This window comes from Cydia strobilella, chromosome Z (genome assembly GCF_947568885.1).
Source record: "Cydia strobilella chromosome Z, ilCydStro3.1, whole genome shotgun sequence".
NCBI classification, from domain to species: Eukaryota; Metazoa; Arthropoda; class Insecta; order Lepidoptera; family Tortricidae; genus Cydia; species Cydia strobilella.
In genome coordinates this window covers 46844331-46870665 of record NC_086068.1, presented here as the reverse complement: position 1 = coordinate 46870665, position 26335 = coordinate 46844331, and the positions used below count along the sequence as shown (strand labels likewise).

At 41.5% G+C, this 26335-nt stretch overlaps 1 protein-coding gene across 1 annotated transcript in view; it reads left to right on the top strand.

Moving 5' to 3' along the window:
• The first annotated feature begins 4918 nt into the window (after positions 1-4918).
• Positions 4919-26335, top strand: part of LOC134754953 (uncharacterized) — a 48102-nt gene continuing 26685 nt past the window's right edge. Inside the window, exon 1 of the mRNA XM_063691441.1 lies at positions 4919-5159. Within this exon, the coding sequence (XP_063547511.1) occupies positions 4920-5159 (240 nt within the window). The 5' untranslated portion in view covers position 4919. The remainder of the gene's footprint in view (positions 5160-26335) is intronic.

The following is a 26335-nucleotide window of genomic DNA, read 5'->3' as shown; positions in this document are numbered from 1 at the left end:
ACATTTATTGAGCTATAGGTATCTATTGTTGACCATGATTAATCAAAGATGGACCAAGATTTACCACAATTATGCTTATTCATAATCCCGATAAAAAAGCTTGAAACCCCCAACATTTCTATGCATTTGATATTTTACAAGACCTCCATCTACACTAGCGCCCCTAGCGGCGAAATTAAACGCGGTAGCCCTAATTGCACTTACTGCCTAGAAGGAGGATATAACCAACGGAGAAGCCTTGTCTGTAATATGATGTACAAAAAAGTCTGCCAATTTTTACAGGGGAGGGAAACGTCAAATATATACGTAACGTCAAAATAGCCATGTCAGATAAACGTCATTCCATACATTGTGTATGACCATTGATTGGGCGACTATTTTCGACAGAGGGGAAGGCCTGTTAATGGCTACTCCGTTTGATTTCCTCCTAGCTTACTGCCCATGTGATAATTATAAAGGGGTCACAAACGATTTCGATTTATATTAATGTGACGAGAAAAGTGGTTGATTCGATTATAAGATTGTGACGTTACCGATCAAATCAGGAGGTGCGGATGCAAAAATTAACAAATTTCGATGTTAGTATGTAGGTTTGGGGGCAAGTTGTTTATTTTAAGAGCTCTATTGTCGCCATAAATCTAAAAAATTGGTGATTTAATTTTGTACATGTGGCCGGTAGATGAGATTGATACATAATTATTTTAATTCCGACCTAATTGTCAACTTAAATGTCTAGTTTGGGGACTGGTCTTTGCAAACGAAGCAATAGGGATCACCGAGACGATTTAATTTTTGCGTCCACACTACACAACGTAAATGAGAAATTAATCAGATTGTACGAATTATTTCTCCGTCTGGGCTGGTCTTATTTGTATTTTGAGCTAAAATCACTGTTTCTATGTTATCGTAACTTGTTAATACTCTATCTGTAAGTTTTTCTAACAAATAAAACAAAATAAATAAAATAAAACATTAAGCTTCTGTACCGTTATTTGAAGCCTATTTAATATTTGAGAGAGCGATGCAGTTTGTCAGTGACGTAGCGGTTACTGATTGGCTGACATCTATACTCGTATGTGTATGTTTACACCTTACAAATTCCAGTTTTAATCCCCTCCAGCTGGGTAATGTTTTGCCTTCCAAGGGAACCTAACCTAACCTTTTTTTTTTTCGTTGGAAAAATGCTTTATGCATACCCACACCCTCGGGGGAGAAAGTGCGGGTTATGTGGGACTCGGCAAAAGGCGCCACTACCCACTAAAAAACCAACGGTATGCCTGCGCGCCGCCAATGGGGCGTGGCCACGGGTTCTCTTAAGTACGCAACCGTGACCACGCCGGCGCCGCCCGCCACATGCAGCGGGCCCTTCTCTGGGGGGGGGGGGGGGGGGCTAGGGAGTAACTTCTAGCCCTGCCTCCTCAGAAGGCGCGTGGGCACACCACGCGCGCCTTCTCTGCGAGGCTTATGTAATGGGCAGCGACGCCCCCGTTGCACGTTGCGACTTCGAAAAAATTGTCATGGAGATTATCATGCTTGAGATGCAGGCAAATCCCAAAGCTAAACCTTCAATAAGCTCGTTAGAAAGTTTCGACTCATTATATTTCGCTTGCAAAAAGGTAGCTTTAAACTGCAACCGTTTAGTCCAGGAGCCAACCAAAAATAATTTCACTGAAATCAGGGATGATTGTTTAGCTAGGCCACTTTTACCGAAGCTGACTTTGTTTGAGTTTGATGGTCAGGTGGAGAATTGGGCCACATTTCATGATACCTTTGTGTCTTTGGTTCACAATCGCAAGTTCGAGAACATAGATAAATTTCATTATCTGCTGTCTTGTGTCAAAGGCCCAGCACTGAATATTGTCAAGAGTCTTCCGATCACGTCTTTTAACTATCCTGTAGTTTGGCAAAGCTTACTTGATAAGTACCAAGATGTCAGGGCGTTGACCGGCAGGTATCTGGATAAAATGCTGAACTTTTCACCTTTGACAAAAGACAGTGCAGCGAATTTAACTTCATTCGTGGAGACTTTTGACCATTCGTTGAAAGCTATTCACGCCTTGCAGATTGAGAACTTGGACGACTATCTGGTTTGTCATCTGGCACTTCGCGGGCTAGACAGTCATACTCGGAAATTGTTTGAAGAAAGCCGCGATCAAAATAAATTACCTAAATTCGCGGAATTAATCAATTTTGTGAACAAACAAATTAAAGTGTTGGAACATACTTTTCCTAGTACTAGCTCCCGGGCTATAAACAATCAACAAGTCAAAGTGAAGTCACCTGTCAACTTCACGCAACCGAGTCATAAACCTGCCAGTTTCAAATATTCGAACGCGACCTCGTCTTCGCAAAAGGTTGGATTAGCTGTTTCGCGTATTAATGATACTCAAAATAATTCTTACCAAAACAAAATGACTTGCGTGCATTGCAACTTAAATCATCTGATATATCGTTGCGAACAGTTTCGTAAACTGTTAATTCAAGATAGGATTGACCGTGTCAACGCCTTAAAGATATGCAGCAACTGTTTAAAAAGTGGTCATGAAGCGTCAAGTTGTAAGAGCAACATGACTTGTGGAGTTTGCTCTCAGCCTCACCACTATTTACTACATCGGGATGGAAGTGTTCTGCAGGCACCGGCCGTGCCGAACCTGCAGACGCCCCGCGCTGCCGTGCATGCAGCGGGGCCTGCGCCGCCACGCTCCGTGAGTGTGACGCCCGCTCCAACTGGAACTGAGAATTTTCATTCCGTGAGTGAAAATTCAGGTTCTTACGGTGTAGTGTTGGGGACTACGAGGACTCTAGTGGTTGACATCACTGGTCAACATCAGAACTGCCGTGCTGTTCTTGATTCTGGAGCTCAAAGCTCATTTATTACTTTGAATTGTGCTCAACGTTTGGGCTTACCTCGCAACAAGTGTCCTTACACAGTATCAGGACTAGGAGGTGAACTTGTCAAAAACTTTGGCATGGTGACATGTGACCTGAAGTCGTGTAAACCGGACGGTCCGAGTTTCCAGGTGGAGATGGTCGTCGTGGAGAAGGTGTCATCTGAAATGCCAAATGTTTCGTTTCCGCCAGAAGTTGTGGAAGAATACAAGAATTTTGAATTGGCTGACCCGTGTTTTTTCAAGAAGTCATCGGTGGATATTCTACTGGACAATGGCGTCGTGTCCGATTTGATAACGGACAAGCCTACTACTGTCAAACCGAACATTCCAAAAGTTATTGAAACAATTTTTGGTTATGTCGTTAGTGGAAGATTATACAACGACACCGAAGAACCAACAGAGAGTTTCCATCTGACGATTTCCTTAGAGAAGACTTTGGACAAAACGCTGCGTGACTTCTGGGAAGTAGAAGAATTGCCGTGCAAACCTGTACTCAGCCCACAAGATCAGCTAGCTGAAGACATTTACGTACGAGATCACTCCCGTGATGAGGGGGGGGGGGAGGTATATCGTGCCGCTGCCCTTTGTTCCTGATGCGCCGATTCTCGGTGACTCTCGCGCTGCAGCCGAGCGACGACTGCTGGCAACAGAGCGCAAACTTGCGCGCTCACCAGTGCTGCAGCAAGCCTACAATGACTTCATGTTGGAGTATGAGAAACTAGACCACATGGAATTGTATGCTGGTCGCGAGCCTAGCAAATATCTCATACTGCACCACAGTATTTTAAGGCCAAGCAGCACATCTACTCCCTTGCGCGTAGTTTTTGATGCTAGTGCAAAAACGTCTACAAACGTCTCTCTTAATGATACCCAGTTGACGGGACCAAACCTATATCGTGATATAGGAGCCATTATAACAAATTTTCGATTATTCGAATACTGTTTCGCAAGTGATATTTGCAAAATGTATCGTGCAATCCTTGTGCGCGAATCTGACCGAAAGTATCAACACATTTTATATCGGTCGTCCGTTGATGAGCCGATAAAAGTCTATGAATTAAAAACAATTACATATGGCATGAGTTCGAGTCCATTTCTGGCCATACGCACTTTGCTAGAATTAGCCAGTGATGAAGGCGAACGTTTCCCTTCTGCTGCTGAAGTTGTACGGCAAGGCATCTATATGGATGATATCCTGTGGTCATGCGCAACCTTCTCTCAGGCATGTGCATTACAGGACGAGTTGATTAATATGCTACAGTGCGGAGGACTTGTGCTTAAGAAGTGGTCGAGCAACTCTGAACAATTGTTTGAGCGCGTTCCGGTTGAACATCGTGAAACTACTGTCGCTTTTCAGAAGGACAGGGATGATGTTTCAATAAAGCTTTTAGGATTAAAATGGTCTCCGGTGTTTGACGCGTTCAGCTTCTCTTTGAATAAACAAGATACCGTTAATACTAAGCGATCTGTACTGAAGACTCTTGCGTCGATTTATGATCCTGTTAGATACATTGCTCCATGCACATTTGTGGCAAAGTGCATTCTTCAGGACCTTTGAAAAGTGGGTCTCGGTTGGGATGATCCGCTTCCTCAAGACGTATGCGAGCAGTGGTTGACGTTCATTGACGAACTACCCCGACTATCTGAGCTGCAAATTCAACGACATATCTTGCTTCCAAATGCAACTGAATGCGAACTAGTTGGATTCAGCGACGCTTCTTCCCGTGGGTACGCTGCCTGCATCTATGTCATCTCACGGCATCAGTCGAACGTTAAGTGCAGATTGTTGATGGCAAGGTCAAAAGTAGCACCTGTCAAAGTCCAAACTATCCCGAAAATGGAACTTATGGCCGCAGCGCTTCTTGCAAAACTAATGAAGTATGCGTGTGAATGCTTAATTCGGGTTAATGTGTCGGGTTGATGTATTGCTTTAAGACAATGGGTCCGATACAGACATTTGATCCTCAAAACAAACCTGATCGACTGATACCAGTAATAAAAATTTGTCAAATACCCTATTGTCTACAGATGAACTACCAACACCTAACCAACCAATCATCCATCGATCACGACGACACTCTCCCCATAGATGACGACGCAACCTCCTGCGATGCTAACTCCATACAGTTTGACGAAACCTCCATAGCCCCTAGCGAAGACCTGTCGGTCTACTGTCTAAAGAAGAAGAAGAATCTCAGGAGTGCCAGGGAGGTGCAGCAATTGAGGGATTTGGATATGTGGAGGGCGAGCGACGTCGAAGTAATGCAGGTGAGGATATAACTAGTCACCAAGAACTGAGAACTCGAGATACACGTGCAAAAATGCATGTTCCCATTTTAATTTCCTTAACTCATTAAACTGCCCGGCCCTGTTCACCTCCCAAACCTGATGTATCTGCCCTGGTTGGTGTGGTTTTTAATCCAAGTAATTGAACTGCTGACCTTGCAATAAATGACTCTTCCGACCCTTGATCTATAAGAGCTTGCAAGAGTTGATATTCTCCGCCATTTTATGATTCAGCTGACACTACAGCTGTTGCTAATAACTTCCGAGGTCCTACACCCTTAACAAAAGGCTGGTGATGTGTGTAGAGGTTGATGGATGCTCCTCAGATGATTAAGCATTGATAGGTACCTTTTTGATTTGACTCACAACTGGTGATACTTGATTGCCAATGGAATGATTCGCCACCGTAGTCTGCGATTCGGCTTTAAATGCAATAATGAGTGGTGCCGCCTGTTGCATATTTGGCAAGACGTTGTGCTTTTGCAGTGTTTTACCGAATGATTGTTACCTAGACAATTAAAACATAACCTTTGAGTTTGGACAAAGTTACGCTTATTCCTTACAACTCCTAATAAGGTGATCTTGTTTGCATAAAGCACAAATTGTCTGAACTACATGTAACATGTTAATCGGGTTTGATTTATTTATTTGAATACTGTGAGAACTATAAGTGCGCTGTTTTTGAACAAAACTGTTTGATTTTGAATCTAAGAATTCCAACGAATGGTATTTTGTTTCCAAAAACTCTTTGAATTGTTTAATTGTCAGAACTAAACACCAATTCGCTGACTTTAGATTCCCATTGCTTCCTACTCTCCGAATCTAATCTCTGGCTAACAATAAAAATTATTATGACATTCCATGTACCAGTGTCTATACCTAAGCCTTTCAAGGCATTTAAAGTTTCTGTTGTGACATCTAGTAATTGCTTGATGGCACTGGAGGACTCGGTTGAAATGCCTTTTTGACCGAAAAACCGCTGTAAAATGCTGTTAACTTAATACTGTTTATTGTTGTATCGGCTTTTCAAAAGAGTCCAGCATTGCTCGTAACCTTGTTGCTCGTTTTGCCTCCTCCTTTTTGGTACGGACGCCTAAGGAATGCGCTCCCGCCATCTGTATTCCCTGATCAATATGACCTCGGTCTCTTTAAAACAAGAGTGAATAGGCTGTTACTGAACCGGTGAGCTCCATCTTAGGCCCTGTCTTCACTTTCCATCAGGTGTGACTAGGGCCAATCGCCGATCAGTTTATTAAAAAAAAACCATCATTAGTTATGGGTATATGTCGTAACAATTATTCAGCTTCTCCCTTGAGATGTCCCTTCCCTAAATGTAATTTCAGTACGTCATCAATTTCATTATTGTCGTGGATGATAGTGATACAAATAGATCCCTGAAACTCATCCATTCTGTATACAGTCCAGAAAACGTCGGAAAGGTGATCTTTGGCAAACGGACGTGACTCGTCTTTGGGTTTGAAGAACTTGACGGCGAAGTATCGAAGTTACTTGAATTTGTTTTAAATCTGCTGAGTGTCTCCTTCAAATCACAATTATAATTCAAGTAATTCTCGTCTGATACGTCAGTTGGAATTATACCAATACCCGCCATTATCAAGCAATTGTACTGACTATAAGCTACTTTTTATAGCTTTAACTCTAAATTACACAATACTTTCAGTGATAGTTGACGAAACCCTACCAAACTTAATTGGCATATGCTTGGAGTCATGACCTTTCATATCACTATAAATCTTAGATAATTTATTTCGGAAATTTAATGCTTCAGAAACATGTTAAATTAATTAGTTAAAACAATGACTCTATAACTTGTTATGTAATGATCCCCATCAAAAATAAAATCAATTCTCTATGATTTAAACTTAATCTGATCTAATAATTCTGAGTACAACAAAGTGTAGGTAACGGTAAAAATATCAAATGGACTTTTATGAGCTCCATTAATTCTGTTATTTATTTGAGTTCCGGAATTAAGAAGCTCCACCCACCCACTAATACGCTTGCTACGGGATTAACATATACTTGTAATTTAAATAAATAATAACAAATGATATAATTAAGAGCTATAAGAGATGATATAAGAGCTCGAGGGAGAGGAGTGTTAGAGTCGGCAACGCGCATGTAACTCCTCTGGAGTTGCAGGCGTACATAGGCTACGGAGACTGCTTAACATCAGGCGGGCCGTATGCTTGTTTGCCACCGACGTAGTATAATAAAAATGATATAAATAAATATTTCACAAATATGGAGTTAATTTTATATTAGAATATTTTACAGTTTCCATTCTACAGATTCAATTTCTTTATTGATGGTATGAATTCTAATCTGGATAGCAGAATAATGGTTACTTAAATCTAGAAATTTAACAAGTAATAAAATATTGGGCTAGCATCCCAAAAGAGTTAATGATGAATTTATTTGATTAAGAAGACAGTTTGTAACCCTCCCAATACATAAACTCTACTAACCCTCTAAATAAATACATATATACATATATAAACCCTTTACTTACTTACTTATAAATAATTTGGCCATGTGATCGTCTAGATAGTAGTTAATAGGACCCCTCGAAGTGAACCGCGGTACCCTAGATTCTTTAATGAGTATCAGCTAAATTTTGGACTGATTCTATTACTATTATTACCTAAATTTTAAGGAATAAATATTCATGGTATTGAAGATATATTTTATTATGATACTAAGGAATAATTAAAGGAATATTTTAATAGTTACAAGAGTAGGAATAGTATATTGTGTCACAAGGAAGCAAAATGACGTATCTACGGCGAGGGCGTACATAGAATCCTGAACGAAGCGAAGGATTCCATAATTGAATGCTGAGCGTAGTGATGCATACTAAAATGGAATCTCGAGCGTAATGATGTAAATAATTTTACAATTTTATTAAATCTATTCGTGCAATGTAAATGCTGTTGAAGGTTTACTACATATGATGTTAATTAGGTAATTGCAGCATATATGGTTAATATGAGGTTAAAAATGTTGTTGGAAAAATGAGTTTAAAAATGTTTTTGGCGAAGTCCCGCTACACCTATTAAGTCTTCGGGATAACATACAAAGCAGTACTCCTGGGATGAGCCCATTTACACCCTAGCTTTTTAGAAAAGTTATAATTATACTATCACCTTCTAAACGATGTGTGAGTCCACACGTACTGCTCCGCATGCTCGATGCGGGTCTGAAAACTCTTAGCCCGTTGCAAAACATCATTCGGGTCACCTAAACCACTATTGTAGCCAGACGGGCTATGACCAACGCTTCGCAATCCTATGCATTCCTAGATGATCTGATGAAAGAAGCGCCAAGTATCATCAATCAATCAAAATTACTTATTTTTTTATGTTCAAAAGCTAGGGATACTGATCCCTTTTCCCCAATCCCCAAAACTAAAAGAATAGACGGTATTTCTAGTCTTTAGACGCACAAACGAAGTACTAAGGTTATTTACTATATTTTATGAGACAGAAATATCAAGTTGAGCATTATCCCACTCAAATTACCATTGGACTGCTCTTGCCTGCCAAGGGGTCCCTAAAACAAACCATTCTTTTATCCCAGAACGATCTGTATGCCTAAACCCAGCTTGATATTTTAAGAATTTATTTTGTAAATACCTTAGAAACCTGATTGCAATACTCAGTACCTCGTCTTTACTCCAAAAACCAGAAATTTAATAGATAAAAAATAAAGATTTCATAGGAATTTTATTTATTTTCCCCAGATAAATTAAAAGTTTGAAAGATTTAGGCAAAAGAATCCTTTACCTTTTTTTACACATATTTTAGGTTAATGAAGCCATATTTTTAAGTCTTTAAAAGAAGAATTTATATCAACCATATCAGATTCTTAGACCAAGCATAAAAGAGACCCTACACACAAATACCTACAGACAAATAGTGTATGACTCTACCCTATTTATAATCCTACCCTCTGGCCCTACTCTATGTACACCCAAAGCACAGATCGCACTTACCATTGACCTAGTGCCTTGGAATATACACAAGTGTATCCCTACTAGAAGCTGGAAAGTTCGGTACAGTGTTGGCCGAACGCTAATGCCATTAACCATTAAAAATTAACAATTAAAAAGGTTAATGGCCATTAACCATTAGCCATTGACGGAAAATGAATTAGTAATGGCCATTAACATCAATGGCCATTAATGTTAATTTATTTCAAAAAATTAACAATTAAAACAAACTAATGGTTAATGGTTTACAAACCATTAAAAATTAAATCAATTTTTAATGAAAATTAAAAATGTGATTAAAAATTAACAATTAACAAGAAGAAATATCATAATTTTATAAAGGCGTCCAAGGGATCAAAGGTCTGCAAGACTGAACTTGTAAAAGTTTTGAGTATGTATTACTCATCCTCCTTATGAACCCTGGCAGTACCTAGTGGAACTTTGGTTTGGTGCAACATAGGCGCACGCTGTTTTGGTCATCCGACTCGTCTTGATGAACACTTGGGAGAGCAGTACTCATGATAGAGCTGATGCTGAACCCTGGCAGTACATAGTGGTGCTCAGGTTTGGTGCAACATAGGCGCACGCTGTTTTGGTAATCCGACTCGTCTTGATGAGCACTTGGGAGAGCAGTACTCATGATAGAGCTGATGCTGAACCCTGGCAGTACATAGTGGAAGTAAGGTTTGGTGCAACATAGGCACGCGCTGTTTTGGTCATCCGACTCGTCTTGATGAGCACTTAGAAGAGCAGTAACCATGATAGAGCTGATGCTGAGTCCTGGCAGTACCTAGTGGATCTAGGGTTTGGTGCAACATAGGCACACGCTGTTTTAGTCATCCGACTCGTCTTGATGAGCACTTAGGAGAGCAGTACCCATGATAGTGCTGATGCTGAACCCTGGCAGTACCTAGTGGATCTAAGGTTTGGTGCAACATAGGCACACGCTGTTTTAGTCACCCGACTCGTCTTGATGAGCACTTAGGAGAGCAGTACCCATGATAGAGCTGATGCTGAACCCTGGCAGTACCTAGTGGATCTAAGGTTTGGTGCAACATAGGCACACGCTGTTTTAGTCACCCGACTCGTCTTGATGAGCACTTAGGAGAGCAGTACCCATGATAGAGCTGATGCTGAACCCTGGCAGTACCTAGTGGATCTAAGGTTTGGTGCAACATAGGCACACGCTGTTTTAGTCACCCGACTCGTCTTGATGAGGACTTAGGAGAGCAGTACCCATGATAGAGCTGATGCTGAACCCTGGCAGTACCTAGTGGATCTAAGGTTTGGTGCAACATAGGCACGCGCTGTTTTGGTCATCCGACTCGTCTTGATGAGCACTTAGAAGAGCAGTAACCATGATAGAGCTGATGCTGAACCCTGGCAGTACCTAGTGGATCTAGGGTTTGGTGCAACATAGGCACACGCTGTTTTAGTCATCCGACTCGTCTTGATGAGCACTTAGGAGAGCAGTACCCATGATAGTGCTGATGCTGAACCCTGGCAGTACCTAGTGGATCTAAGGTTTGGTGCAACATAGGCACACGCTGTTTTAGTCACCCGACTCGTCTTGATGAGCACTTAGGAGAGCAGTACCCATGATAGAGCTGATGCTGAACCCTGGCAGTACCTAGTGGATCTAAGGTTTGGTGCAACATAGGCACACGCTGTTTTAGTCACCCGACTCGTCTTGATGAGCACTTAGGAGAGCAGTACCCATGATAGAGCTGATGCTGAACCCTGGCAGTACCTAGTGGATCTAAGGTTTGGTGCAACATAGGCACACGCTGTTTTAGTCACCCGACTCGTCTTGATGAGGACTTAGGAGAGCAGTACCCATGATAGAGCTGATGCTGAACCCTGGCAGTACCTAGTGGATCTAAGGTTTGGTGCAACATAGGCACACGCTGTTTTAGTCACCCGACTCGTCTTGATGAGCACTTAGGAGAGCAGTACCCATGATAGAGCTGATGCTGAACCCTGGCAGTACCTAGTGGATCTAAGGTTTGGTGCAACATAGGCACACGCTGTTTTAGTCACCCGACTCGTCTTGATGAGCACTTAGGAGAGCGGTACCCATGATAGAGCTGATGCTGAACCCTGGCAGTACCTAGTGGATCTAAGGTTTGGTGCAACATAGCCACACGCTGTTTTAGTCACCCCACTCGTCTTGATGAGCACTTAGGAGAGCTGTACCCATGATAGAGCTGATGCTGAACCCTGGCAGTACCTAGTGGATCTAAAGTTTGGTGCAACATAGGCACACGCTGTTTTAGTCACCCGACTCGTCTTGATGAGCACTTAGGAGAGCGGTACCCATGATAGAGCTGATGCTGAACCCTGGCAGTACCTAGTGGATCTAAGGTTTGGTGCAACATAGGCACACGCTGTTTTAGTCACCCCACTCGTCTTGATGAGCACTTAGGAGAGCAGTACCCATGATAGAGCTGATGCTGAACCCTGGCAGTACCTAGTGGATCTAAGGTTTGGTGCAACATAGGCACACGCTGTTTTAGTCACCCGACTCGTCTTGATGAGCACTTTTAAAGTAGGTACCTTTCCGGCGAACGATTCTTAAAAGTATAGCTAACTAATACAATTAATTTAACATCAAAACATAAGTCAAAAACTGAAATAAAACCGGACAAGTGCGAGTCGGACTCGCCCACCGAGGGTTGCGTACTTTTTAGTATTTGTTGTTATAGCGGCAACAGAAATACATCATCTCTGAAAATTTCAACTGTCTAGCTATCACGGTTCATGAGATACAGCCTGGTGACAGACAGACGGACAGACAGATGGACAGACAGACGGACAGACGGACAGACGGACAGACAGACGGACAGACAGATAGACAGACGGACAGTGGAGTCTTAGTAATAGGGTCCCGCTTTTACCCTTTGGGAACGGATCCCTAAAGATCACGTTTGTCGTATGGGAGCGCCACTTAAATATTTATATTATTCTGTTTTTAGTATTTGTTGTTATAGCGGCAATAGAAATACATCACCCGTGAAAACTTCAACTGTCTAGCTATCAAGGTTCATGAGACACAGCCTGGTGACAAACAGACGGACAGACAGACGGACAGACAGACGGACAGACAGACAGACAGACGGACAGTGGAGTCTTAGTAATAGGGTCCCGCTTTTACCCTTTGGGTACGGATCCCTAAAAATCACGTTTGTCGTATGGGAGCGCCACTTAAATATTTATATTATTCTGTTTTTAGTATTTGTTTTTATAGCGGCAATAGAAATACTTCATCTGTGAAAACTTCAACTGTCTAGCTATCACGGTTCATGACATACAGCCTGGTGACAAACAGATGGACAGACAGACGGACAGACAGACGGACAGACAGACAGAGGGACAGTGGAGTCTTAGTAATAGGGTCCCGCTTTTACCCTTTGGGTACGGATCCCTAAAAATCACGTTTGTCGTATGGGAGCGCCACTTAAATATTTATATTATTCTCTTTTTAGTATTCGTTGTTATAGCGGCAATAGAAATACTTCATCTGTGAAAACTTCAACTGTCTAGCTATCACGGTTCATATGATACAGCCTGGTGACAAACAGACGGACAGACAGATGGACAGACAGACTGACAGATAGACGGACAGACAGACGGACAGACAGACAGACAGACGGACAGTGGAGTCTTAGTAATAGGGTCCCGCTTTTACCCTTTGGGTACGGATCCCTAAAAATCACGTTTGTCGTATGGGAGCGCCACTTAAATATTTATATTATTCTGTTTTTAGTATTTGTTTTTATAGCGGCAATAGAAATACTTCATCTGTGAAAAGTTCAACTGTCTAGCTATCACGGTTCATGAGACACAGCCTGGTGACAAACAGATGGACAGACAGACGGACAGACAGACGGACAGACAGACAGAGGGACAGTGGAGTCTTAGTAATAGGGTCCCGCTTTTACCCTTTGGGTACGGATCCCTAAAAATCACGTTTGTCGTATGGGAGCCCCACTTAAATATATATATTATTCTGTTTTTAGTATTTGTTTTTATAGCGGCAATAGAAATACTTCATCTGTGAAAAGTTCAACTGTCTAGCTATCACGGTTCATGAGACACAGCCTGGTGACAAACAGATGGACAGACAGACGGACAGACAGACGGACAGACAGACAGAGGGACAGTGGAGTCTTAGTAATAGGGTCCCGCTTTTACCCTTTGGGTACGGATCCCTAAAAATCACGTTTGTCGTATGGGAGCGCCACTTAAATATTTATATTATTCTGTTTTTAGTATTTGTTTTTATAGCGGCAATAGAAATACTTCATCTGTGAAAAGTTCAACTGTCTAGCTATCACGGTTCATGAGACACAGCCTGGTGACAAACAGATGGACAGACAGACGGACAGACAGACGGACAGACAGACGGACAGACAGACAGAGGGACAGTGGAGTCTTAGTAATAGGGTCCCGCTTTTACCCTTTGGGTACGGATCCCTAAAAATCACGTTTGTCGTATGGGAGCCCCACTTAAATATATATATTATTCTGTTTTTAGTATTTGTTGTTATAGCGGCAATAGAAATACATCATCCGTGAAAACTTCAACTGTCTAGCTATCACGGTTCATGAGACACAGCCTGGTGACAAACAGACGGACAGACAGACGGACAGTGGAGTCTTAGTAATAGGGTCCCGCTTTTACCCTTTGGGTACGTATCCCTAAAAATCACGTTTGTCGTATGGGAGCGCCACTTAAATATTTATATTATTCTGTTTTAGTATTTGTTTTTATAGTGGCAATAGAAATACTTCATCTGTGAAAACTTCAACTGTCTAGCTATCACAGTTCATGAGACACAGCCTGGTGACAAACAGATGGACAGACAGACGGACAGACAGACGGAGGGACAGTGGAGTCTTAGTAATAGGGTCCCGCTTTTACCCTTTGGGTACGGATCCCTAAAAATCACGTTTCTCGTATGGGAGCCCCACTTAAATATATATATTATTCTGTTTTTAGTATTTGTTGTTATAGCGGCAATAGAAATACATCATCTGTGAAAACTTCAACTGTCTAGCTATCACGGTTCATGAGATACAGCGTGGTGATAAACAGACGGACAGACAGATGGACAGACAGACTGACAGACAGACGGACAGACAGACGGACAGACAGACAGACAGACGGACAGTGGAGTCTTAGTAATAGGGTCCGCTTTTACCCTTTGGGTACGGATCCCTAAATATCACGTTTGTCGTATGGGAGCGCCACTTAAATATTTATATTGTTCTGTTTTTAGTATTTGTTTTTATAGCGGCAATAGAAATAATTCATCTGTGAAAACTTCAACTGTCTAGCTATGACGGTTCATGAGACACAGCCTGGTGACAAACAGATGGACAGACAGACGGACAGACAGACGGACAGACAGACGGACGGACAGTGGAGTCTTAATAATAGAGTCCCGCTTTTACTGTTTTGGTACGGATCCCTAAAAATCACGTTTGTGATATGGGAGCCCCACTTAAATATTAATATTATTCTGTTTTTAGTATTTGTTGTTATAGCGGCAATAGAAATACATCATCTGTGAAAACTTCAACTGTCTAGCTATCACGGTTCATATGATACAGCCTGGTGACAAACAGACGGACAGACAGATGGACAGACAGACTGACAGATAGACGGACAGACAGACGGAGAGACAGACAGACAGACGGACAGTGGAGTCTTAGTAATAGGGTCCCGCTTTTACCCTTTGGGTACGGATCCCTAAAAATCACGTTTGTCGTATGGGAGCGCCACTTAAATATATATATTATTCTGTTTTTAGTATTTGTGGTTATAGCGGCAATAGAAATACATCATCCGTGAAAACTTCAACTGTCTAGCTATCACGGTTCATGAGATAAAGCCTGGTGACAGACAGACGAAAAGACAGACGGACAGACAGAAAGATGGACAGTGGAGTCTTTGTAATAGGGTCCCGCTTTTACTCTTTGGGTACGGATCCCTAAAAATCACGTTTGTCGTATGGGAGTGCCACTTAAATATTTATATTATTCTATTTTTAGTATTTGTTGTTATAGCGGCAATAGAAATACATCATCCATGAAAATCTCAACTGTCAAGCTATCACGGTTCATGAGACACAGCCTGGTGACAAACAGATGGACAGACAGACGGACAGACAGACGGACAGACAGACAGACGGACAGTGGAGTCTTAGTAATAGGGTCCCGCTTTTACCCTTTGGGTACGGATCCCTAAAAATCACGTTTGTCGTATGGGATCCCCACTTAAATATATATATTATTCTGTTTTTAGTATTTGTTGTTATAGCGGCAATAGAAATACATCATCTGTGAAAACTTCAACTGTCTAGCTATCACGGTTCATGAGATACAGCCTGGTGACAAACAGACGGACAGACAGATGGACAGACAGACTGACAGACAGACGGACAGACAGACGGACAGACGGACAGACAGACAGACAGACGGACAGTGGAGTCTTAGTAATAGGGTCCCGCTTTTACCCTTTGGGTACGGATCCCTAAAAATCACGTTTGTCGTATGGGAGCGCCACTTAAATATTTATATTATTCTGTTTTTAGTATTTGTGGTTATAGCGGCAATAGAAATACATCATCTGTGAAAACTTCAACTGTCTCGCTATCACGGTTCATGAGATAAGGCCTGGTGACAGATAGACGAAAAGACAGACGGACAGACAGACGGACAGACAGAAAGACGGACAGTGGAGTCTTTGTAATAGGGTCCCGCTTTTACCGTTTGGGTACGGATCCCTAAAAATCACGTTTGTGATATGGGAGCCCCACTTAAATATTAATATTATTCTGTTTTTAGTATTTGTTGTTATAGCGGCAATAGAAATACATCATCTGTGAAAACTTCAACTGTCTCGCTATCACGGTTAATGAGATACAGCCTGGTGACAAACAGACGGACAGACAGATGGACAGACAGACTGACAGACAGACGGACAGACAGACGGACAGACAGACAGACAGACGGACAGTGGAGTCTTAGTAATAGGGTCCCGCTTTTACCCTTTGGGTACGGATCCCTAAAAATCACGTTTGTCGTATGGGAGCGCCACTTAAATATTTATATTATTCTGTTTTTAGTATTTGTGGTTATAGCGGCAATAGAAATACATCATCCGTGAAAACTTCAACTGTCTAGCTATCACGGTTCATGAGATACAGCCTGGTGACATACAGACGGACAGACAGATGGACAGACAGACTGACAGACAGACGGACAGACAGACGGACAGACGGACAGACAGACAGACAGACGGACAGTGGAGTCTTAGTAATAGGGTCCCGCTTTTACCCTTTGGGTACGGATCCCTAAAAATCACGTTTGTCGTATGGGAGCGCCACTTAAATATTTATATTATTCTGTTTTTAGTATTTGTGGTTATAGCGGCAATAGAAATACATCATCTGTGAAAACTTCAACTGTCTAGCTATCACGGTTCATGAGATAAAGCCTGGTGACAGATAGACGAAAAGACAGACGGACAGACAGACGGACAGACAGACAGACGGACAGTGGAGTCTTAGTAATAGGGTCCCGCTTTTACCCTTTGGGTACGGATCCCTAAAAATCACGTTTGTCGTATGGGAGCGCCACTTAAATATTTATATTATTCTGTTTTTAGTATTTGTGGTTATAGCGGCAATAGAAATACATCATCCGTGAAAACTTCAACTGTCTAGCTATCACGGTTCATGAGATAAAGCCTGGTGACAGACAGACAAAAAGACAGACGGACAGACAGACGGACAGACAGAAAGACGGACAGTGGAGTCTTTGTAATAGGATCCCGCTTTTACCCTTTGGGTACGGATCCCTAAAAATCACGTTTGTCGTATGGGAGCGCCACTTAAATATTTATATTATTCTCTTTTTATTATTCGTTGTTATAGCGGCAATAGAAATACTTCATCTATGAAAACTTCAACTGTCTAGCTATCACGGTTCAGGGGATACAGCCTGGTGACAAACAGACGGACAGACAGACGGACAGACAGACGGACAGACAGACAGACGGACAGTGGAGTCTTAATAATAGAGTCCCACTTTTACCGTTTGGGTACGGATCCCTAAAAATCACGTTTGTGATATTGGAGCCCCACTTAAATATTAATATTATTCTGTTTTTAGTATTTGTTGTTATAGCGGTAATAGAAATACATCATCTGTGAAAACTTCAACTGTCTAGCTATCACGGTTCATGAGATACAGCCTGGTGACATACAGACGGACAGACAGATGGACAGACAGACTGACAGACAGACGGACAGACAGACGGACAGACGGACAGACAGACAGACAGACGGACAGTGGAGTCTTAGTAATAGGGTCCCGCTTTTACCCTTTGGGTACGGATCCCTAAAAATCACGTTTGTCGTATGGGAGCGCCACTTAAATATTTATATTATTCTGTTTTTAGTATTTGTGGTTATAGCGGCAATAGAAATACATCATCCGTGAAAACTTCAACTGTCTAGCTATCACGGTTCATGAGATAAAGCTTGGTGACAGACAGACGAAAAGACAGACGGACAGACAGAAAGACGGACAGTGGAGTCTTTGTAATAGGGTCCCGCTTTTACCCTTTGGGTACGGATCCCTAAAAATCACGTTTGTCGTATGGGAGCGCCACTTAAATATTTATATTATTCTCTTTTTATTATTCGTTGTTATAGCGGCAATAGAAATACTTCATCTGTGAAAACTTCAACTGTCTAGCTATCACGGTTCATGAGATAAAGCCTGGTGACAGATAGACGAAAAGACAGACGGACAGACAGACGGACAGACAGAAAGACGGACAGTGGAGTCTTTGTAATAGGGTCCCGCTTTTACCGTTTGGGTACGGATCCCTAAAAATCACGTTTGTGATATGGGAGCCCCACTTAAATATTAATATTATTCTGTTTTTAGTATTTGTTGTTATAGCGGCAATAGAAATACATCATCTGTGAAAACTTCAACTGTCTCGCTATCACGGTTAATGAGATACAGCCTGGTGACAAACAGACGGACAGACAGATGGACAGACAGACTGACAGACAGACGGACAGACAGACAGACAGACGGACAGTGGAGTCTTAGTAATAGGGTCCCGCTTTTACCCTTTGGGTACGGATCCCTAAAAATCACGTTTTGTCGTATGGGAGCGCCACTTAAATATTTATATTATTCTGTTTTTAGTATTTGTGGTTATAGCGGCAATAGAAATACATCATCCGTGAAAACTTCAACTGTCTAGCTATCACGGTTCATGAGATAAAGCCTGGTGACAGACAGACGAAAAGACAGACGGACAGACAGACGGGCAGACAGAAAGACGGACAGTGGAGTCTTTGTAATAGGGTCCCGCTTTTACCCTTTGGGTACGGATCCCTAAAAATCACGTTTGTCGTATGGGAGCGCCACTTAAATATTTATATTATTCTGTTTTTAGTATTTGTTTTTATAGCGGCAATAGAAATACTTCATCTGTGAAAACTTCAACTGTCTAGCTATCACGGTTCATGAGACACAGCCTGGTGACAAACAGACGGACAGACAGACGGACAGACAGACAGACGGACAGTGGAGTCTTAGTAATAGGGTCCCGCTTTTACCCTTTGGGTACGGATCCCTAAAAATCACGTTTGTCGTATGGGAGCGCCACTTAAATATTTATATTATTCTGTTTTTATTATTCGTTGTTATAGCGGCAATAGAAATACTTCATCTGTGAAAACTTCAACTGTCTAGCTATCACGGTTCAGGGGATACAGCCTGGTAACAATCAGACGGACAGACAGACGGACAGACAGACGGACAGACAGACAGACGGACAGTGGAGTCTTAATAATAGAGTCCCACTTTTACCGTTTGGGTACGGATCCCTAAAAATCACGTTTGTGATATGGGAGCCCCACTTAAATATTAATATTATTCTGTTTTTAGTATTTGTTGTTACAGCGGCAGTAGAAATACATCATCTGTGAAAACTTCAACTGTCTAGCTATCACGGTTCATGAGATACAGCCTGGTGACATACAGACGGACAGACAGATGGACAGACAGACTGACAGACAGACGGCCAGACAGACGGACAGACGGACAGACAGACAGACAGACGGACAGTGGAGTCTTAGTAATAGGGTCCCGCTTTTACCTTTTGGGTACGGATCCCTAAAAATCACGTTTGTCGTATGGGAGCGCCACTTAAATATTTATATTATTCTGTTTTTAGTATTTGTGGTTATAGCGGCAATAGAAATACATCATCTGTGAAAACTTCAACTGTCTAGCTATCACGGTTCATGAGATAAAGCCTGGTGACAGATAGACGAAAAGACAGACGGACAGACAGACGGACAGACAGAAAGACGGACAGTGGAGTCTTTGTAATAGGGTCCCGCTTTTACCCTTTGGGTACGGATCCCTAAAAATCACGTTTGTCGTATGGGAGCGGCACTTATATATTTATATTATTCTGTTTTTAGTATTTGTTGTTATAGCGGCAATAGAAATACATCATCTGTGAAAACTTCAACTGTCTAGCTATCACGGTTCATGAGATACAGCCTGGTGACATACAGACGGACAGACAGATGGACAGACAGACTGACAGACGACGGACAGACAGACGGACAGACGGACAGACAGACAGACAGACGGACAGTGGAGTCTTAGTAATAGGGTCCCGCTTTTACCCTTTGGGTACGGATCCCTAAAAATCACGTTTGTCGTATGGGAGCGCCACTTAAATATTTATATTATTCTGTTTTTAGTATTTGTGGTTATAGCGGCAATAGAAATACATCATCCGTGAAAACTTCAACTGTCTAGCTATCACGGTTCATGAGATAAAGCTTGGTGACAGACAGACGAAAAGACAGACGGACAGACAGAAAGACGGACAGTGGAGTCTTTGTAATAGGGTCCCGCTTTTACCCTTTGGGTACGGATCCCTAAAAATCACGTTTGTCGTATGGGAGCGCCACTTAAATATTTATATTATTCTCTTTTTATTATTTGTTGTTATAGCGGCAATAGAAATACTTCATCTGTGAAAACTTCAACTGTCTAGCTATCACGGTTCATGAGATAAAGCCTGGTGACAGATAGACGAAAAGACAGACGGACAGACAGACGGACAGACAGAAAGACGGACAGTGGAGTCTTTGTAATAGGGTCCCGCTTTTACCGTTTGGGTACGGATCCCTAAAAATCACGTTTGTGATATGGGAGCCCCACTTAAATATTAATATTATTCTGTTTTTAGTATTTGTTGTTATAGCGGCAATAGAAATACATCATCTGTGAAAACTTCAACTGTCTCGCTATCACGGTTAATGAGATACAGCCTGGTGACAAACAGACGGACAGACAGATAGACAGACAGACTGACAGACAGACGGACAGACAGACGGACAGACAGACAGACAGACGGACAGTGGAGTCTTAGTAATAGGGTCCCGCTTTTACCCTTTGGGTACGGATCCCTAAAAATCACGTTTGTCGTATGGGAGCGCCACTTAAATATTTATATTATTCTGTTTTTATAGCGGCAATAGAAATACTTCATCTGTGAAAACTTCAACTGTCTAGCTATCACGGTTCATGAGACACAGCCTGGTGACAAACAGATGGACAGACAGACGGACAGACAGACTGACAGACGACGGACAGACAGACAGACGGACAGTGGAGTCTTAGTAATAGGGTCCCGCTTTTACCCTTTGGGTACGGATCCCTAAAAATCACGTTTGTCGTATAGGAGCGCCACTTAAATATTTATATTATTCTGTTTTTAGTATTTGTGGTTATAGCGGCAATAGAAATACATCATCCGTGAAAACTTCAACTGTCTAGCTATCACGGTTCATGAGATAAAGCCTGGTGACAGACAGACGAAAAGACAGACGGACAGACAGACGGGCAGACAGAAAGACGGACAGTGGAGTCTTTGTAATAGGGTCCCGCTTTTACCCTTTGGGTACGGATCCCTAAAAATCACGTTTGTCGTATGGGAGCGCCACTTAAATATTTATATTATTCTGTTTTTAGTATTTGTTTTTATAGCGGCAATAGAAATACTTCATCTGTGAAAACTTCAACTGTCTAGCTATCACGGTTCATGAGACACAGCCTGGTGACAAACAGACGGACAGACAGACGGACAGACAGACAGACGGACAGTGGAGTCTTAGTAATAGGGTCCCGCTTTTACCCTTTGGGTACGGATCCCTAAAAATCACGTTTGTCGTATGGGAGCGCCACTTAAATATTTATATTATTCTGTTTTTAGTATTTGTGGTTATAGCGGCAATAGAAATACATCATCCGTGAAAACTTCAACTGTCTAGCTATCACGGTTCATGAGATAAAGCTTGGTGACAGACAGACGGACAGACAGAAAGACGGACAGTGGAGTCTTTGTAATAGGGTCCCGCTTTTACCCTTTGGGTACGGATAACTAAAAATCACGTTTGTCGTATGGGAGCGCCACTTAAATATTTATATTATTCTCTTTTTATTATTCGTTGTTATAGCGGCAATAGAAATACTTCATCTGTGAAAACTTCAACTGTCTAGCTATCACGGTTCAGGGGATACAGCCTGGTGACAAACAGACGGACAGACAGACGGACAGACAGACGGACAGACAGACAGACGGACAGTGGAGTCTTAATAATAGAGTCCCACTTTTACCGTTTGGGTACGGATCCCTAAAAATCACGTTTGTGATATGGGAGCCCCACTTAAATATTAATATTATTCTGTTTTTAGTATTTGTTGTTATAGCGGCAGTAGAAATACATCATCTGTGAAAACTTCAACTGTCTAGCTATCACGGTTCATGAGATACAGCCTGGTGACATACAGACGGACAGACAGATGGACAGACAGACTGACAGACAGACGGACGGACAGACGGACAGACAGACAGACAGACGGACAGTGGAGTCTTAGTAATAGGGTCCCGCTTTTACCCTTTGGGTACGGATCCCTAAAAATCACGTTTGTCGTATGGGAGCGCCACTTAAATATTTATATTATTCTGTTTTTAGTATTTGTGGTTATAGCGGCAATAGAAATACATCATCCGTGAAAACTTCAACTGTCTAGCTATCACGGTTCATGAGATAAAGCCTGGTGACAGACAGACGAAAAGACAGACGGACAGACAGACGGACAGACAGAAAGACGGACAGTGGAGTCTTTGTAATAGGGTCCCGCTTTTACCCTTTGGGTACGGATCCCTAAAAATCACGTTTGTCGTATGGGAGCGCCACTTAAATATTTATATTATTCTGTTTTTAGTATTTGTGGTTATAGCGGCAATAGAAATACATCATCTGTGAAAACTTCAACTGTCTAGCTATCACGGTTCATGAGATAAAGCCTGGTGACAGATAGACGAAAAGACAGACGGACAGACAGACGGACAGACAGAAAGACGGACAGTGGAGTCTTTGTAATAGGGTCCCGCTTTTACCGTTTGGGTACGGATCCCTAAAAATCACGTTTGTGATATAGGAGCCACACTTAAATATTAATATTATTCTGTTTTTAGTATTTGTTGTTATAGCGGCAATAGAAATACATCATCTGTGAAAACTTCAACTGTCTAGCTATCACGGTTCATGAGAAACAGCCTGGTGACAAACAGACGGACAGACAGATGGACAGACAGACTGACAGACAGACGAAAAGACAGACGGACAGACAGACGGACAGACAGAAAGACGGACAGTGGAGTCTTTGTAATAGGGTCCCGCTTTTACCCTTTGGGTACGGATCCCTAAAAATCACGTTTGTCGTATGGGAGCGCCACTTAAATATTTATATTATTCTGTTTTTAGTATTTGTGGTTATAGCGGCAATAGAAATACATCATCTGTGAAAACTTCAACTGTCTAGCTATCACGGTTCATGAGATAAAGCCTGGTGACAGATAGACGAAAAGACAGACGGACAGACAGACGGACAGACAGAAAGACGGACAGTGGAGTCTTTGTAATAGGGTCCCGCTTTTACCGTTTGGGTACGGATCCCTAAAAATCACGTTTGTGATATAGGAGCCACACTTAAATATTAATATTATTCTGTTTTTAGTATTTGTTGTTATAGCGGCAATAGAAATACATCATCTGTGAAAACTTCAACTGTCTAGCTATCACGGTTCATGAGAAACAGCCTGGTGACAAACAGACGGACAGACAGATGGACAGACAGACTGACAGACAGACGGACAGACAGACGGACAGACGGACAGACAGACAGACAGACGGACAGTGGAGTCTTAGTAATAGGGTCCCGCTTTTACCCTTTGGGTACGGATCCCTAAAAATCACGTTTGTCGTATGGGAGCGCCACTTAAATATTTATATTATTCTGTTTTTAGTATTTGTTTTTATAGCGGCAATAGAAATACTTCATCTGTGAAAACTTCAACTGTCTAGCTATCACGGTTCATGAGACACAGCCTGGTGACAAACAGATGGACAGACAGATGGACAGACAGACTGACAGACGACGGACAGACAGACAGACGGACAGTGGAGTCTTAGTAATAGGGTCCCGCTTTTACCCTTTGGGTACGGATCCCTAAAAATCACGTTTGTCGTATGGGATCCCCACTTAAATATATATATTATTCTGTTTTTAGTATTTGTTGTTATAGCGGCAATAGAAATACATCATCTGTGAAAACTTCAACTGTCTAGCTATCACGGTTCATGAGATACAGCCTGGTGACAAACAGATGGACAGACAGACGGACAGACAGACAGACGGACGGACGGACAGTGGAGTCTTAGTAATAGGGTCCCGCTTTTACCCTTTGGGTATTTATATTATTCTGTTCTTAGTATTTGTTGTTATAGCGGCAATAGAAATACATCATCTGTGAAAACTTCAACTGCCTAACTATCACGGTTTATGAGATACATGCAGCCTGGTGATAGACGGACAGACAGACAGACAGCAGAGTCCCGTTTTTACCCTTTGGGTACGGAAACCTAAAAATGCTCGATTATGATGTTTAAAATTCAAAAATTACTACCTGCCTATAAGGTGAACTCCACCTTCTCCATTTTAATGTCCCCAGTGCCCTCGGTGTCCGACGTCCAACTTAAAAAGGCAGAAAGTGCGCTTTAAACACGTCAATCGCCACTTAAGAGGCCGGCAAGCTCGGCCGAATTTCACCTTCCCATACAAATGAAGTCCCTCCGCACTGTTTCTCTTCCAAAACGGATTTCCTTTCCGTTCACTGCATTTCCTTCTCAACTTAACTAGACGGAGCCCCGCTATTTCTGGGCGGTTTGCCCTTCGGTACGACATTCAGACGTACTCTATGAGTAAACTACTGTTGAAACTCGTACAACTCGAACCTAACCTACCTATTGATTTAGCGTGATTTCCTTGAAAACATTACACTTTGGGGAAAACAGAGTAGGTAGGTAGGGACGTTAGGTTCGTTATGTAGCTTCAGATGCCCGCGGTGCAAACCGCCCAGAAATAGGAGCCCCGCGAAGCGGGGCTTCGTCTAGTTAAGTTGTGAGGGAAATGTTTCTTGGAAAAGAAACAGTGCAGTGGAACTACGGGTAAAAATAAATTACCCGTACGAGTAGACCCACTGGCGAACTCTGTGGGTCTACGAAAAAAAACCGTGGACCCACTGTGGTACAAAACAGTGAGACCACGGGTAATACGCGGATAATACTATATATCATATACCTAGGTGTATAAGCATTTACATTGGAACTTATTTTTTTGAATACTTTTTAAATAGCACTTTGTATTGAAATTACCTTCATGTAGAATTGTGAGCCTTCGTTTTTATCCATGGAGACGATCACTATAGGAGCTATACGAAAAAAGAATACATTAATATACAACCATTGTAACAACAACTCATAATATTACCCTGATTATCCGTTATTTACCTAGTGAAGATCATCAAAGAGCATAGGTATATATGTAGTGGGGTACTCGCTGAGATACATCGGGTTTAAAAATAAATCAATGGAATGTCTCTCGGTTGGAAAAAATTGTAGCTCATTTAAAATACGCTGTATTGTACATAATGACCATGTTCATTATTTTAAATTCCATGTTTCGACAATTAGTATTGACAATGTTACATAGAGCGTCATCTTGACATTACTTTAGAAAGTCACACATATTGGTCAACTATTTATATATTTTTTTAATGATGGAGTAAGACTGACGAGATTACCGCACTTCAGAAATGCTTTAAACGTCAAGTTGAATTTTGCCTTGTAGCGACATCTAGCGGTGAGTAGAAAAATTAAGGCGTAATTAACAACAATTAATTCACTCATTAAACAGTTATATTTTGAATCCTGCAAGCGTATGACCTCAGCTTTATTATACGAAAAATAGCTTATACAGATACTTTTCACATGATATACATTGCATATGTATAGACTGTTATTCCGCTGTACAGCAAGTCATTTTTAGTATGACGATTTTTTTAAACTGTTAATTGAATCCTTTTAAATACTTTATCGTTGATGTTGATACATAAAGCATTCTTAATATTCTTTCAATTAAAATAACTGCTTGTGTGCAACTTTTTTTTTGTATAGCTCGGTCCCTGCAAGTTGTCTAAGGTTGGTGCCATACAATAAAATGATACTACGATTAAGAGCTTTAAAACGATATATGTCTCAACAGTATACATCCATGGGACACTTCTCATACTAAAGTGCCCATTTCTCCTTTCTTTATTGTTGGTATGAATTCCAATCTGGATAGCAGAATAATGGTTACTTAAATCTAGAAATTTAACAAATAATAAAATATTGGGCTATCATCCCAAAAGGGTTAATGATGAATTTATTTGATTAAGAAGATTGTTGATTATTTATCTTTATTATAAGGAAAGTCCTACTCCTGAATATCTAATTCGAAAAATCTTTGCAACTCAATTACTAGTACCGAATTTATTCGTAACACAAAAAATATGTAAATTAAACTATAGAACCTTCCTGAAAATTTACATAAGCACATAAATGACCTGTAAAATTACATAAACATATAATGTCCTGAAATATTACACAGTAAATCACACTGTAATGAAAAATCCACTCAC